General features: G+C 58.5%; 1 protein-coding gene across 3 annotated transcripts; it reads left to right on the top strand.

The window, feature by feature from the left end:
* Positions 1–2,729: 2,729 nt before the first annotated feature.
* On the top strand, positions 2,730–12,735 carry PTOV1 (PTOV1 extended AT-hook containing adaptor protein). 3 transcript variants are annotated; one of them, XR_004440479.1, is made up of 13 exons: positions 2,730–3,747; positions 6,618–6,755; positions 6,864–6,946; positions 7,042–7,099; positions 7,182–7,289; positions 8,934–9,089; positions 9,650–9,739; positions 9,862–9,935; positions 10,014–10,071; positions 10,503–10,607; positions 11,981–12,178; positions 12,267–12,334; positions 12,607–12,735. XR_004440479.1 is itself a non-coding variant. In XM_033224142.1 (12 exons), exons 1-12 carry the CDS (start codon positions 3,577–3,579, stop codon positions 12,276–12,278), a joined length of 1,251 nt encoding a protein of 416 aa, XP_033080033.1. In that variant the 5' UTR covers positions 2,730–3,576; the 3' UTR covers positions 12,279–12,735. The 3 variants fall into 3 exon arrangements, 1 of the variants encoding a protein (XP_033080033.1); XR_004440480.1 differs by lacking the exon at positions 2,730–3,747 and adding an exon at positions 3,994–4,314; XM_033224142.1 differs by having other exon boundaries at positions 12,267–12,735.
* Positions 12,736–12,989: the final 254 nt, after the last annotated feature.

A 12,989-nucleotide genomic window follows, 5' to 3' on the forward strand; every position in this document is an offset into this window, starting at 1 on the left:
CCAGTGGAACATCACATTCTTGTATAAGCTCCACCCACAAACCACAATGAGTCATCTCATTTTAAGTTTTTTTTTTTTTTTTTTTTTTTTTTATGAGACGGAGTCTTGCTTTGTCATCCAGGCTGGAGTGCAGTGGCACGATCTCGGCTCACTGCAACCTCTGCCTTCCAGGTTCACGCCATTCTCCTGCCTCAGCCTCCCAAGTAGCTGGGACTACAGGCGCCTACCACCACGCCCAGCTAATTTTTTTTTTCTGTTTAGTAGAGATGGGGTTTCACCGTGTTAGCCAGGATGGCCTCGATCTCCTGACCTTGTGATCCACCCGCCTCAGCCTCCCAAAGTGTTGGGATTACAGGTGTGAGCCACCGTGCCCGGCCAAGTTTTTTTTTTTTTTAAGTGGCTTGAGAACCTAAAGACGTTTATGAAACAAACTGGGGGCTGAGTCTTCCTAGGTTTTTATGAGCTTTTTCATTAAATAATTTATAGTTGCTTTACTTGTACCTAAACTGGCAGCATTTTATTTTTTTTATTTTTTTTATTTTTGAGATGGAGTCTTGCTCTGTCGCCCAGGCTGGAGTGCAGTGGCCAGATCTCAGCTCACTGCAAGCTCCGCCTCCCAGGTTCACGCCATTCTCTGCCTCAGCCTCCCGAGTAGCTGGGACTACAGGCGCCGCCACCACGCCCGGCTAGTTTTTTGTATTTTTTAGTAGAGACGGGGTTTCACCATGTTAGCCAGGATGGTCTCGATCTCCTGACCTCATGATCCGCCCGTCTCGGCCTCCCAAAGTGCTGGGATTACAGGCTTGAGCCACCGCGCCCGGCCTATTTTTTTTTTTTTTTTTATTTTTAGAGATGGAGTCTTGCTTTGTTACCCAGGCTGCAGTTGCAGTGGTAAGATCTCGACTCACTGCAACCTCCGTGCCCTGGGTTCAAGCGATTCTCATGCCTTAGCCTCCAGAGTAGCTGGGACTACAGGCACACACCACCATGCCAGGTTCATTTTTGTATTTTTAGTGGAGACGGTGTTTCACCATGTTGGCCAGACTGGTCTTGAACTCCTGACCTGAAGTGATCTGCCCACCTCGGCTTCCCAAAGTGCAGAATTACAGGTGTGAGCCACCAGCCTGATGTTTTTCTTTTAACAACTCCCTTTTAGTCTTTCCAAGGCAAGCAATCTGGTTTGTATATAAACAACTCTCTTACATTAATTTCATTATTTGGATAGTAAATTAAAGAACTTCTGGCATAAACAGGTTTGGATCAAACAGCTAGCTTTCAGGAAGTAAGCAGCTTGAGAGATGGAAGTGGAATTGCTTAGTCATAATAGTAGCCTGCTAGCCCCGGCAGGGGGCTTCACAGATGAAAAGGAAAGTGTCTTTCAAGTTGGTGGACTGAGTGAGATGGTTTCACAGAGTTTTGTTGCAGTATTACTGATAGATTTTCAGCTTACATTTTCATTTCACTTTCTGACATGAGTTCTCATTTTGCTCACTCTGGAGTACACCCTCATATACCTTTTTCCATGCTTATACAATTCAGGGCATTCAAACTCACGCGTGTCCTGGTGGGTTCTGAGGGATGGGAAGGCATTAACTAGGTAGAGAACAGGAAGGATGGGAAAGAGTTTTTTTGGGGGGCAGCAGCAGAGGCCACAGTACCAAGTTTGGATTTAATTCTAAGGGGATTGGGATGGGAAGCCATTGGATGGTTTTGATTATTGCAGTGACAGAGAAGGCAGCAAGAGTTAGGAGGCGCCACAGGCAAGAGATCTCGATGGTTTGGACCAATAAGAATGGGGAGAAGTAAAGATTCAGGGAGATTGAAGAAGCTCCTGTCTGGTTTTTCTCCTTCCTGCTGCCAGGTTGTCCTCACATGGGTGATTGACAGGGCATTGGAGGTACCTGTTGATAACTAACTTGCACTTTGTGTCCAGGGAGCACTGACTCCGTTTGGCCACAATCCAGGTTGGATTTGGGGCTTAAGGCTGGGCTCCAGTCAGCCCTGGGAATCCCCTGGGGAGGAGGCTTAATGGGGGCAGGGAAACATGGACGGGCGTACAGGTTCTTCTGCCATTTCACTGGCCACTCCTCGGTGTCCTTTGCTTGCTGGTTGCTTCTCATTGTCGTGACTGTTAAAGGGATGAGTGTCCCAGTCTCTGTGATCTTATCCAGTCTCCATTCAAACACTGATGACTCCCGAATTTCTCTCTGCAGGCTATGACATCAAAATCTATCTACACTGTTTAGTCAACATCCCAAACAGAAGTAGGGATTCCCTCCCTAACCTCCTACAGCTGTGTCTATTTCGCCTGTCTACCTTCACTCGGCTCCACCCACACTGGCTCCCTTTTATTCCTTCTACTTTCAGGATTTGTCTTTGCTGTTCTGTCCTCTTGGCACACTTTTCCAGCCATCTGGAATGGCAGGTTGCTCACAGGTCACTTTCTTGACTTCCCTTGCTTGCTAACTTTACCTCCCTATGGTCATATCCCATCGCCCTGTGGATATGTGCTAGTCAACACTTAGCACAGCCTGTGATTATGCCTCTCCCCGGTGGACCGTGGGGTCTGTGAGGGACATGGTCTGATTCGGTCGTCGCCGTGCACAGAACTGGACACGGTACTCACAACAGATGTTAAGAAAATCTAACCTTTGAGTAGTGGCTGCGCCAAGCATTTGATCCACATAACCACCCTAGGGTTAGATGTTACGCACGTTGAAGGAACAAAAATCGAGGGAAAAATCTTATACAACTACTAGTAAGCGGCTACGCAGTCATTTCATTTTAGCAGAGCGAATGAGCGAATCCACGGAAGACCGGGGAGCGACGTGAGTGGCTCGGAGTAGCCAGGGACGGCGGGCGGAGCCTGGGCGCGGGGACTAATGGACGGAGCCTCCGTGGACTGCCGGCCCCGCCCAAGCCGCGCGGGGGCCGCTGGGAGTTGGAGTCCCCTGCCCACCTCGCCACGTCACCGCCTGCAAACCTTCAGCTCTCCCCTCAGGCTCGGGTGCAATCCGCACCCTCAGTGGGTTCCCTTTTAGTGGGTTCCCTTGTCCCCAGGCCCATTATTCTGTCCTCTCTTCCCTTATGTCTTTTGGCGCGGTCTCCCGGCTCTGCGGGTCCAGGGCTCCGGATGAGGTCTCCCGCCGTCCCGACCCCCGCAAGGGGCCAGCTTGGTGTCGCCTTCGTTCTTCTGCCAGCCCGTTTGGTAGGGAATCCCGTTCCCGCCACGCCCCCTGAAGTTGTTGCTCGCGCGTCTTCCCAGGCCCTCCCCCGCGCCCGAGCTGCCCGCAGGACCGCCGAGCCCACACTCCGCTCCCGCCCGGGCCCCGCTCCCCCGCGCCGCCTTGGTACGCTCCGGCCACGCCCCCTCGGACGCGCTTGGTACGCGCCGGGCTCCCCCACTCGCCTCAGTGGTTCGGCCGCCGCGACCCCACTCCGGCGGCGCGTCCACCGAGCTTGGTACGGCTCAGCCCGTCTCCCCCGAAGCCGCGCGCCCGCGCCCCTCAGTTGGTGGAGCCTGCAGCCCCCCTTGTGGCCCGCGGCAGCTCCCCGCCCGCTCGGCCCGCGCCCGCCATGGTCCGTCCGCGCCGTGCCCCGTACCGCTCCGGCGCCGGGGGCCCCCTCGGGGGTCGCGGCCGCCCCCCGCGGCCCCTCGTAGTGCGCGCTGTCCGCTCGCGCTCCTGGCCGGCCAGCCCCCGAGGCCTGCAGCCTCCGCGGATCCGGGCCCGCTCGGCCCCTCCTATGGTGAGCCCCCCGCCCTTTTTCCAGAGCCTTCCACGGCCCCGCCCCCCCAGCCCCTACCCCGGGCTCACGCCTTTGTCCGCGGCCCCCGCCGCTCCGGGGTGTCCCCTGTGGCCCGAAGGGTGGTCCCGCCCGGGGCCGGGTTCCCCCGTGGAGCCCCCGGTGGTTCGCGCCGCGCTCTCCCCTTTGTTGCGCGTTTGGGCCGGGGTGGGGGGGGTGGGGGACGGGGGCGGGGCGGGCTCAAATTACTGCTGACTTTGCGGCCGGATTTAAACGCGAGTCGGGGGCGGCGGACAGGCGGCCAGCACGCGCGTTTGTTTTTCCCCATTGGAAAGTTGCTCTCTCCAGGCAGGAAACCTGGAAATTGGGGCGGGGGTTGGGGGACAGCGGCGAGGGAGGGGCCCGCGCTTTGTACCAGCGCCCCCAGGTGTCGCACCCGTGGGCGTTCTCCCTGGGGCCCGCGCTGTGCCGGTGGAGTGCGCACCTGGAATGTGCGCCCGCGTCCAGATGTGGGATGCTTTGATGGACCTCCGTGAGCCCAGACCTTAAACGTAAACATCAGCTTCGCAGGTACTTTGGGCTGCACAGGCTTTCCCGGACCCAAAAGACGCACATACTTTTCAGAAACCTTTAGTAGAGTTTACCTGGGGCTGTAAAACTGCACATCGCGACTTTACACCGTGCACACGCTTGCCCCAATGTGAGGTATCCCCTGGGTTCGCGCTCCAGTCCGCTTTTTAAATACACTCCCACAGCGCTGTGGATGGCACAGAACTGTGGCAGCCCTACTGAAACCTTAAACAGGCTTCATAGGGTCATAAACATGGATACCCAGACTCACATCACCTCCCAGAACTTAAACGTATCCCTTAACTCCACTGTCTTTGCCCCTTCCTGCAGCATTCGCATTTAGTCGTTCGAAAGTGCTTTCCGGGCCCTCAAACATGCAGCCCAAGGCTTTAAACCTCAGTGCAGGTACTAGGTGGGCTTCCCTGTGCAGTAGGGATGTCAGGCGTGCAGTTTTGCACACACTTGCCAGGATGTGAGATTTCCTTTAGGTTGCACCTTACCCGTCGTTTTTAAATGTGATCGTCCCATCTTGATGTGCTGCTCCTGCTGTGGAAGGTATCCCTGGGTTTTAGGCAAGCATGCCTGCTCTTTACTATGGCTCCAGATCCCAGCATCTTTGAAGTCCTGAGTCAACCTGCCCTCCTAAACAAGCAGACATTAAGTATGTCTCTTGGGCCCTTAAGTGCGTTCGCCTGATTTTTACCCATCTTTGTGGCAGTAAATGCATACGTGTCACTGTATATGCGGACTTGTGTTATGCAGTCTAGATATCTCAGGTCCCAGCGCCATAAACAACTTGTATGTTGCAAGTGTACCCTCATCTCTAACGCCACCTCCAGCTGTGCGTTTTAACACATCTTCTCAGATGCTGGATGTCCGGTATGGCGCCTGAAGCCCCGGGACAACATCCATTCTCTGTCCAACTCATTCTAACGCCAAGATACTCAGGTTTTCTTTCTGATCTTTTGATGATTGCCCAAAAGCCAGAATCACCTGCGAGGGTGGAGAGGAAGTTTGTTCAGGTGTCTCTTTTTAAGCGCTCACAAAGTAAAATTTTTTGTTTGCTAGTATTCTGGAAGGAAAGATCTCCTTGTGCTTCATAGAAAATTTGGAAAATACCTGTTTGTAATAAGACAAAAATAAATCATCCTTATAATTTTTTCCCCCGCCTGGAGGAGCCTACTATGGGGAAACTCTCGTGAGTTTCCTGCTGCCAGGCTATTTTCGAAGCCTTCCCCTGTTTGCTTTGAGATGTTTTTGGTTTTAAAAAAAATAGTGAGGCCAGGCATGGTGACCCACGCCTGTAATCCCAGCACTTTGGGAGGCCAGGGTGGGCGGATCACTTGAGGTCAGGAGTTCGAGACCAGCCTGGCCAACATGGTGAAACCACATCTCTACTAAAAAAAAAAAAAAAAAAAAAAAATTAGCTGGGCATGATGGCGTGGCTTGCAGTGAGCGAGGTTGCAGTGAGCCGAGATCGCGCCACTGCACTCCAGCCTAGGAAACAAGAGTGAGACTCTGTCTCAAAAAAGTAATAGTAATAAAAAATAAAACAGTGGGAGAGTGCCCTGTGAGTAGTATCTGCGGTTTTGCTTGGCTTTATTGCTAGACGCTTCTGGTGTTGTACGTGTTTTGGTGTGTGAGACTCCTCCAGGGGGTGGTGTCCCAGCTCTCTTCCACATGTTTTCCCCTTCTCCTCGCTGTCTTTCTCCTAGATGGTTCAGTCCCATCTGTGTTTCTTGTCACCTCCTTCCTGCCTCCCTGGGGTCAGACTGATAAGGCCAGAGAGGTGGGCACTGGCAGCTAGAGGGAGGAGTTGAACTTTGGGGTGACTGGGAGCCTTAGGAGAGTTTCAGAAAGGGCAGGCTAGTTGCGAGACAGACACATCACAGGCCGGCTTGTGTCTGCCGAGGCTGCAAGGAAGCCCTGGACCCAGCCTGGGGCACATGGAAAGTCCCCCACAGCCGGCTTTTAACTTGGGTCTCAAGGAATCCATCAGGCACACAGCTGGGGCAAAGGCTGGAGGTGGGGCTGGCTGAAGGCTTCAGGACTCTGCTGGGCCAGTGTTAAAGTGACAGCAGGCTCTGGGAAGGAAGGGTCCTGAGCGGGGGCAGCGGGAAAGGGCATGAGGACCAGTGTGTTGGGATCCTGAGGGGTGAGCAGAGAGTTTGGACGTGGCCTGGTGGGCTTCCAACAGGGGATTTGGGTCTGAATATTGGGACGTCCCCTCTGGGGTATGTGGGGACTGCCTGTCCTTGCAGGCCCCAGCCTCAGTTTCTCACCTACCCCCCACTCCACTGCAGGAAGGTGCTCGGGTCTTCGGGGCGCTGGGTCCCATCAGTCCCTCCTCACCTGGGCTCACCCTCGGGGGTCTGGCCGTGAGCGAGCACCGACTCAGCAACAAGCTGTTGGCCTGGAGCGGCGTCCTTGAGTGGCAGGAGGTGAGTCCCTGTGGGGCTGCAGCTGGTCTCTAGGGTCTTGTCTTGTCCCCGCGGGGACAGGCTGGGGCATCTAGGCTGTGCACAGTGATGCCCCTCCTGCCCCCACAGAAGCGCAGGCCCTACTCGGACTCCACTGCAAAGCTGAAGCGGACCCTGCCCTGCCAAGCCTATGTGAACCAAGGCGAGAACCTGTGAGTGCCGGCTGCAGCAGCCAGGGCGGGGGCAGGGGTAGTGGCTGTGGCCGTGGGGATCAGGGCAGCCCTTTCTGACCGGCTCCTTCCCATAGGGAGACCGACCAGTGGCCGCAGAAGCTGATCATGCAGCTGATCCCGCAGCAGCTGCTGGTGAGACCCGCCCCGCCCGCCCCACCCACTCTGAGCACCCCCATGCCTGGCTGACGCAGCTGTCTGTCCTCTGTCACCCCAGACCACTCTAGGGCCCCTGTTCCGGAACTCCCAGTTGGCACAGTTCCACTTCACCAACAGAGACTGCGACTCGCTCAAGGGACTCTGCCGCATCATGGGCAACGGCTTTGTGAGTGGGGCGGGCTCGGGTGCGCGACGGGGCAGGGGTGGCTCCCTTGTAGCACTGTGCTGACAAGTACAGCTGGAGGCAGCACTCTGCTCACACAGCCCAGGCGGGCGGGGAGTCTCCCCTGGGGTCGACGGTAGCCCTCGTGGCCTCTCAGACTCTGTCTGGAAATGACTGACCCCAGGCACCCTCCATAGAGCACAGGGTGAAGGAACTCAGCCTGAGAGGTCTCCAGTTCCTGCATCTGTGCCCAGCTCTGAGGTGGCTCTTGGGGTGTGAGTGCACAGAGGGACCGGGGCCAGGAGCCTGTCGGGGACACACAGCGTATGGCAGGAACCTGGTAAATGGGTGTGCTAGGCATAAGAGCCAGGAGGGAGTGGCACATCGGGGCTTGGTATTCTGGTCTGCAACATGGGCTAACAGGCGCCGTGGTTCCTAGGGCCACCAGGAGGCGGGAGGGAGGGAGTTTGTGTAGAGCGCTTGAGATGGTGACTTTAGTACCTAGTGAGTGCTCGGTGAACCTAGCTGGTGAGGCTGTTCAGGTGACTGGGATTCTGGGGCAGGGCAGGTCAGAAAGGGGGATTGGACTGGGAAAGATGGCAGGTGCTGGAGAGGAGGCAGGGATGGGGTGGGAGCGAGTCCTCTGCGCAGAGGACCTGGCTCTGGGACATTCTCAGTCCCTGTTCCCCTTTGGGACAGTCTGCCTCTACCCCGTTCCAGCTGTCGCTCTGAGGCACACTGGGTTCCGCTTTGGTCTCCCTTCTGCCTCAGACCGCCGGGGCAGACCAGGGCGTGTGCCTGGCATGAAGTCTCTTAGCTGACCTGTCTCCCTTCACCCAGCACTGTTTGCCGAGGGCCTGCCATGTCCGGGCCCCAAGTACCCAGTCAGTAGGGAAGGTGGGCATCCGCATTCGCCCCTCAGGCATGGCCCTGGGAGGGTGACTGCGTGGCTCCAGGGAGGCCAGGGACAGGGCCCTGAGCAGGTGATCCCTGGGCTGACACCGAGGTCGAGAGGTTAGGCTGGCGGTGTGTAGGGTACAGCACTGTGGAGGGTGGCCCAGTGTGGGGAGGGGACATGGGGTTCTGGAACGGGCCTACCACTTCAGATACCACAGCCAGGCACATCTGTCAGGCTTAGTTCTCCCATGCCCCGTCCAAGAGATACCAGTACTTTATCTGTTGAGCCTTTATGTGGCACCGAGTGTGTGCACTATTACCCTGTTTTACAGATGATGAAATGGAGGCCCAGAAACAGGAGGTGGCTGGTGTTAGGTCACACAGCTAGGAGGCAGCAGAGTGGTGGGGTGCTGCCTGCGCTCTTAACCCCCAGGCCAGGTCACCCCATCAGGCAGGCAGGAGGGCTGGCGGCAGGGGGCGATGTGGGCGGGAGGTGATGCCTTCTCGGCGTTCTCACCACAGCCTGGGTGCCGGGCGCCACTCTAACCTCAGCCATGGCAGGGTCGGGGGATGCTGATGGGTGCTGCACCGGCTGTCAGAGGCCCCTCACCTATGGCCGTGGCCTTGACTGTGGGGGCCTCTGTCCACCGATGACCTCCCTTCGTTCCCTACAGGTGGGGCAGTTCAGGGTGGTGGGGGCATGGCGGCCCTGGGCAGTGCCCATGGGGTCCTGACCCGCGGCCCCCACAGGCGGGCTGCATGCTGTTCCCCCACATCTCGCCCTGTGAGGTGCGCGTGCTCATGCTCCTGTACTCGTCCAAGAAGAAGATCTTCATGGGCCTCATCCCCTACGACCAGAGCGGCTTCGTCAGTGCCATCCGGCAGGTCATCACCACCCGCAAGCAGGTGTGCCAGCCGAGCACAGGCCCTCTGAGGACGGAGTAGAGTTAGGCCCCACTGCCCTGGATGGGCAGCCACACTTGGTGTGGGCGGAGTGTGATGTGATGACTAGAGCAAGGAGCCACAGGGGAGCCCAGAGGAGGCCGGGCGGGTTCCCACCAGGGCTCCACGGAAAAGCGGCCACCGGGTGGCCCTGAAGGGCCGGAGGGTGGGTCTTGGCGCAGCAGTGGGGTAGCCAGTGGAGTGGGGAGCTGGGCAGGGATTGGGATTGTCGTGAGTCTGGAAGGCCCTGCCCGGTGACCATGTGTCCTGGTCATGCCTTGCCAGTTGAGGCAGACTCTGCAGGTCCTGTGCACCAGGTGAGGGCCAGGACCTGTCTCAGGCTACTGGGGAGCCATGGGGGGGCTGTGAGCAGGTGAGGGGCAGGGCCTGTTCCCCTGGGGCTAGAGAATGGACCCAGCTGGGGTTGACAGGCCAAGACTTGGGGGGAGGGATGGCAGACCCCAGGACAGACAGGTTTCCCAGGACCCTGGGCCCCTTCTTCCCACCCCCTTCCCTTCCAACAGGCAGTGGGACCTGGTGGTGTCAACTCAGGCCCAGTCCAGATCGTCAATAACAAGTTTCTGGCATGGAGCGGCGTCATGGAGTGGCAGGAGGTGAGCCCTCGGCAGCCCGGGGACCTGGGACCCCCCAGATCCTCACGGACTGTGGCTGGGAGGGGACCCTGGGGTTGGGTTTCTCCAGCCCTGAGGGCTCCTCTTTACTTTTCCTCCAAAAGCCCAGGCCTGAGCCCAACAGTCGGTCCAAGAGGTGGCTGCCGTCCCACGTCTACGTGAACCAGGGGGAGATTCTGTGAGTGCTGGGCTGGGGGCGGTGGCAGCGTCCAGGGGAGCTGGGGCCTCCTGACCCTCATCCCCTTGTGCCCCACAGGAGGACCGAGCAGTGGCCAAGGAAGTTGTACATGCAGCTCATCCCGCAGCAGCTGCTGGTGAGGGGCTGGGGCCGGGCTCTCAAGCCTGCAAGCAGTAGCCATTCCAGAAGGCGGGACTGGGGGCAGCAGCGCCTCCCTGGGTGGCCTGAGCTGGCCGTGAGGGAGTGGAGCTGAGGGTGCTGAAGCAGGTGCGGTGGGTAGGTCCTCAGGCCTGGCTCCAAGGGGTCCCAGGCACCCAGCCGGTGGCTGTGCAGGGACTGAGCGGGGCAGGGGCAGCCACGACCTGGACCTGGGGAGCTGCCAAGGGGTCTGAGAGCGGCTTCCGCAGCACTCCAGGATTGGGCTGGTTGACGGGTGGAGAAGACAGTTTCCTGAGGTAAGGAGGACAGGGGAGCCTCAGTTTGGTCCTGGGCCTGGGGGACTCAGCAGGCTGGGAGCAGGAGGCCATGGCAGAAGCCAGAATTGGGGGTCTCCTCGCTTCCCCGCAGACCACCTTGGTGCCGCTGTTTCGGAACTCGCGCCTGGTCCAGTTCCACTTCACCAAGGACCTGGAGACACTGAAGAGCCTGTGCCGGATCATGGACAATGGCTTCGTGAGTGGTGCCAGCAAACGCTGGGGAGGGGCTGGCCAGGGCACAGGGAGCCAGGGCAGAGCGAGGCAGGACCGCTCACGGGGGGTGCACATGGGAGAGGAACAGAGCACCATGTCCTGGATAGCTGGGGAGAGAGGGCGGCTAGTGTGGGCGTGGCTCCTGGGGGCTCTGTGCTGTCCCTACGGCACTGGACGGGGGCACTGACCCCGGTTATGCAGGGGCCTGCCCCTCCTCTGCCACATCAAGGCTGACTCAGCACCAGGTGCTGATGTCCCCAAGCACCAACTCCACGCTCTCCGCTCCCCAGGGACAGGTGCCCTTGTCACTCCAGGTTTCCCGGGAGCTTGTGCCACATCCCAAAGGCCCATTGCTGGGCAGGGAGGGCTGGCTGTCCCCAGCAAGGTCCCAGAATATCTGGTGATCATTTTACCTGGGGGAGTCTCGGCTGAGTCTTCTCTCTCTGGGGCTCGGCTTCTCCATCTGCGAGGTGGGGAGGGTTGGACTTTGGTCCTTCTGAGCCCTCTCCCCTGGTGTCCACCTTCCAGCTGGGCCATACTTAGGTAACATCTATCCCGAAACTACCTTAAATTATCTTCGCCTTAATCTGAGTAAACTGTCCACAAAGCTGTTCGTGGGTGACAGGGCCTGGGTGAAGATGCTTTATACATTGAAGCAATTGCAAGAGTTCCCTCAGGGGCCAGGCGCGGTGGCTCATGTCTGTAATCCCAGCACTTTGGGAGGCTGAGGTGGGTGGATCACCCGAGGTCGGGAGTTCGAGACCAGCCTGGCCAACGTGGCGAAACCCTGTCTCTTAAGAATACAAAAATTAGCTGGCCATGATGGCTACTCCGGAGGCTGAGTCACAAGAATGGCTTGAACCCGGGAGGCGGAGGTTGCAGTGAGCTGAGATCACACCATTGCACTCCAGCCTGGGCAACAGGAGTGCAACAGTCTCTCACACACACACACACATAGTTTCCTCGGGGAAATGCAGAAAGGCGCCGTGTAGCTCAGCCCTCGCCTGTGCTGGGCCAGCTGCTGCCGATCCCTCGGGCTCCGGAGTTGAATCCATGGCCGGTTGGCTCAGGCGGCTGTGGTGAGCTGGCCCCAGACACAGCCTGGCCTGCCCAGGAGCTCTGAAATGCAGGTTTTTGGGCCCTTCCCGAAAGAGCCTGTTGGCCTTTGGCCTACCCATTGCTCTTGGCCACCGTGTCATCCTAATAAGGAGGCCCACCTCCGGGATGGGTGGGGAGGTGTGAGGACAGAGCAGTTAGGCTGTGCCTGGCTCGATTGCTGTGGTTGGAGGGACGCTGGTCCCTGCGGCCCGAGTCCCTGTGGTGCCGTCTACTGACACCACGCCCTGTGCCCGCCAGGCCGGCTGTGTGCACTTTTCCTACAAAGCATCGTGTGAGATCCGCGTGCTTATGCTCCTGTATTCTTCGGAGAAGAAAATCTTCATCGGCCTCATCCCCCACGACCAGGGCAACTTTGTCAACGGCATCCGGCGTGTCATTGCCAACCAGCAGCAGGTCCTGCAGCGGAACCTGGAGCAGGAGCAGCAGCAACGAGGGGTGAGGCAGCTGGGCCCCAGGGCTGCTCAGCCTCCCCCCCCACCACCCCTCCTGCCTGCTCACCACTGGCCTCTGATTCCTCCCACAGATGGGGGGGTAGTGGCCACCCCGGGCTGGGCCCCTCCAGAGTCACAGATGAGGCCCCGGCAGAGACTGGTGAGTGGTGACCCTGTCATGTACAGGAGGGACCATGGGGGGGAGGGGGTGCGGCTGGGAAAGAAGCAGGGCGACCTTGGCCTTGGGGCGACCAGAGCAGAGGGAGAGGCAGCAGTCCTGGCAGTCCTAGGCTATCTGGGAAACTATCCTGGCTGCAGGGCCATGGGAGGTGCAGTGTCCAGGCCTGGTGGGGCTGGGCCTCTGCTCCCAGGGATGTGGGTCAGTGCTTGGGAGCCTGTGGCCAGCAGCCCCCACTGCACCCCTGCCCCCAGGTGACATGCTTCTGAACAGGGGCCCCTGGGGTCTTCAACTGCCCAGCAACATGGAGGATGGTGTCCTGAGGCTTCCAAGGATGGTTCCCACCCCTCTACATTTCCCTAATAAAGCCTTTTAAAAACCTGCCTGCCTCCTCTGCTCAGTGCCCCATGCCTGGCAAGCCCCTAGCCATAAGGTGGCCCAGCAGGCCTGGACAGCCTGGGTACTCACTGGGTCTGGCTCCGGCTGCCCACACGCTCTTCCCCGGCAATCTCCAGATCCACAGGCCCTGGGTTCAAGTTCAGTGTCACAGAACCTGAGCTGGATTTTGTCCTCAGGGGTCACACCTTGCCTTGAGCCAGTCCCTGCGTTGGGGCTTGTGGGCTCACCAGCTGGCTCT

Source organism: Trachypithecus francoisi, unplaced genomic scaffold (assembly GCF_009764315.1).
Source record: "Trachypithecus francoisi isolate TF-2019V2 unplaced genomic scaffold, Tfra_2.0 Lachesis_group12, whole genome shotgun sequence".
Taxonomy (NCBI): domain Eukaryota; kingdom Metazoa; phylum Chordata; class Mammalia; order Primates; family Cercopithecidae; genus Trachypithecus; species Trachypithecus francoisi.

Excerpts from the sequence above, each read along its gene's own strand:
- PTOV1 (XM_033224142.1), top strand. The coding sequence starts at position 3,577 with ATGGTCCGTCCGCGCCGTGCCCCGTACCGCTCCGGCGCCGGGGGCCCC. Across the intron at positions 9,936-10,013 it reads GTGAACCAGGGGGAGATTCT|GAGGACCGAGCAGTGGCCAA; the intron begins GTGAGTGCTGGG and ends TGTGCCCCACAG. Across the intron at positions 10,072-10,502 it reads TCATCCCGCAGCAGCTGCTG|ACCACCTTGGTGCCGCTGTT; the intron begins GTGAGGGGCTGG and ends GCTTCCCCGCAG.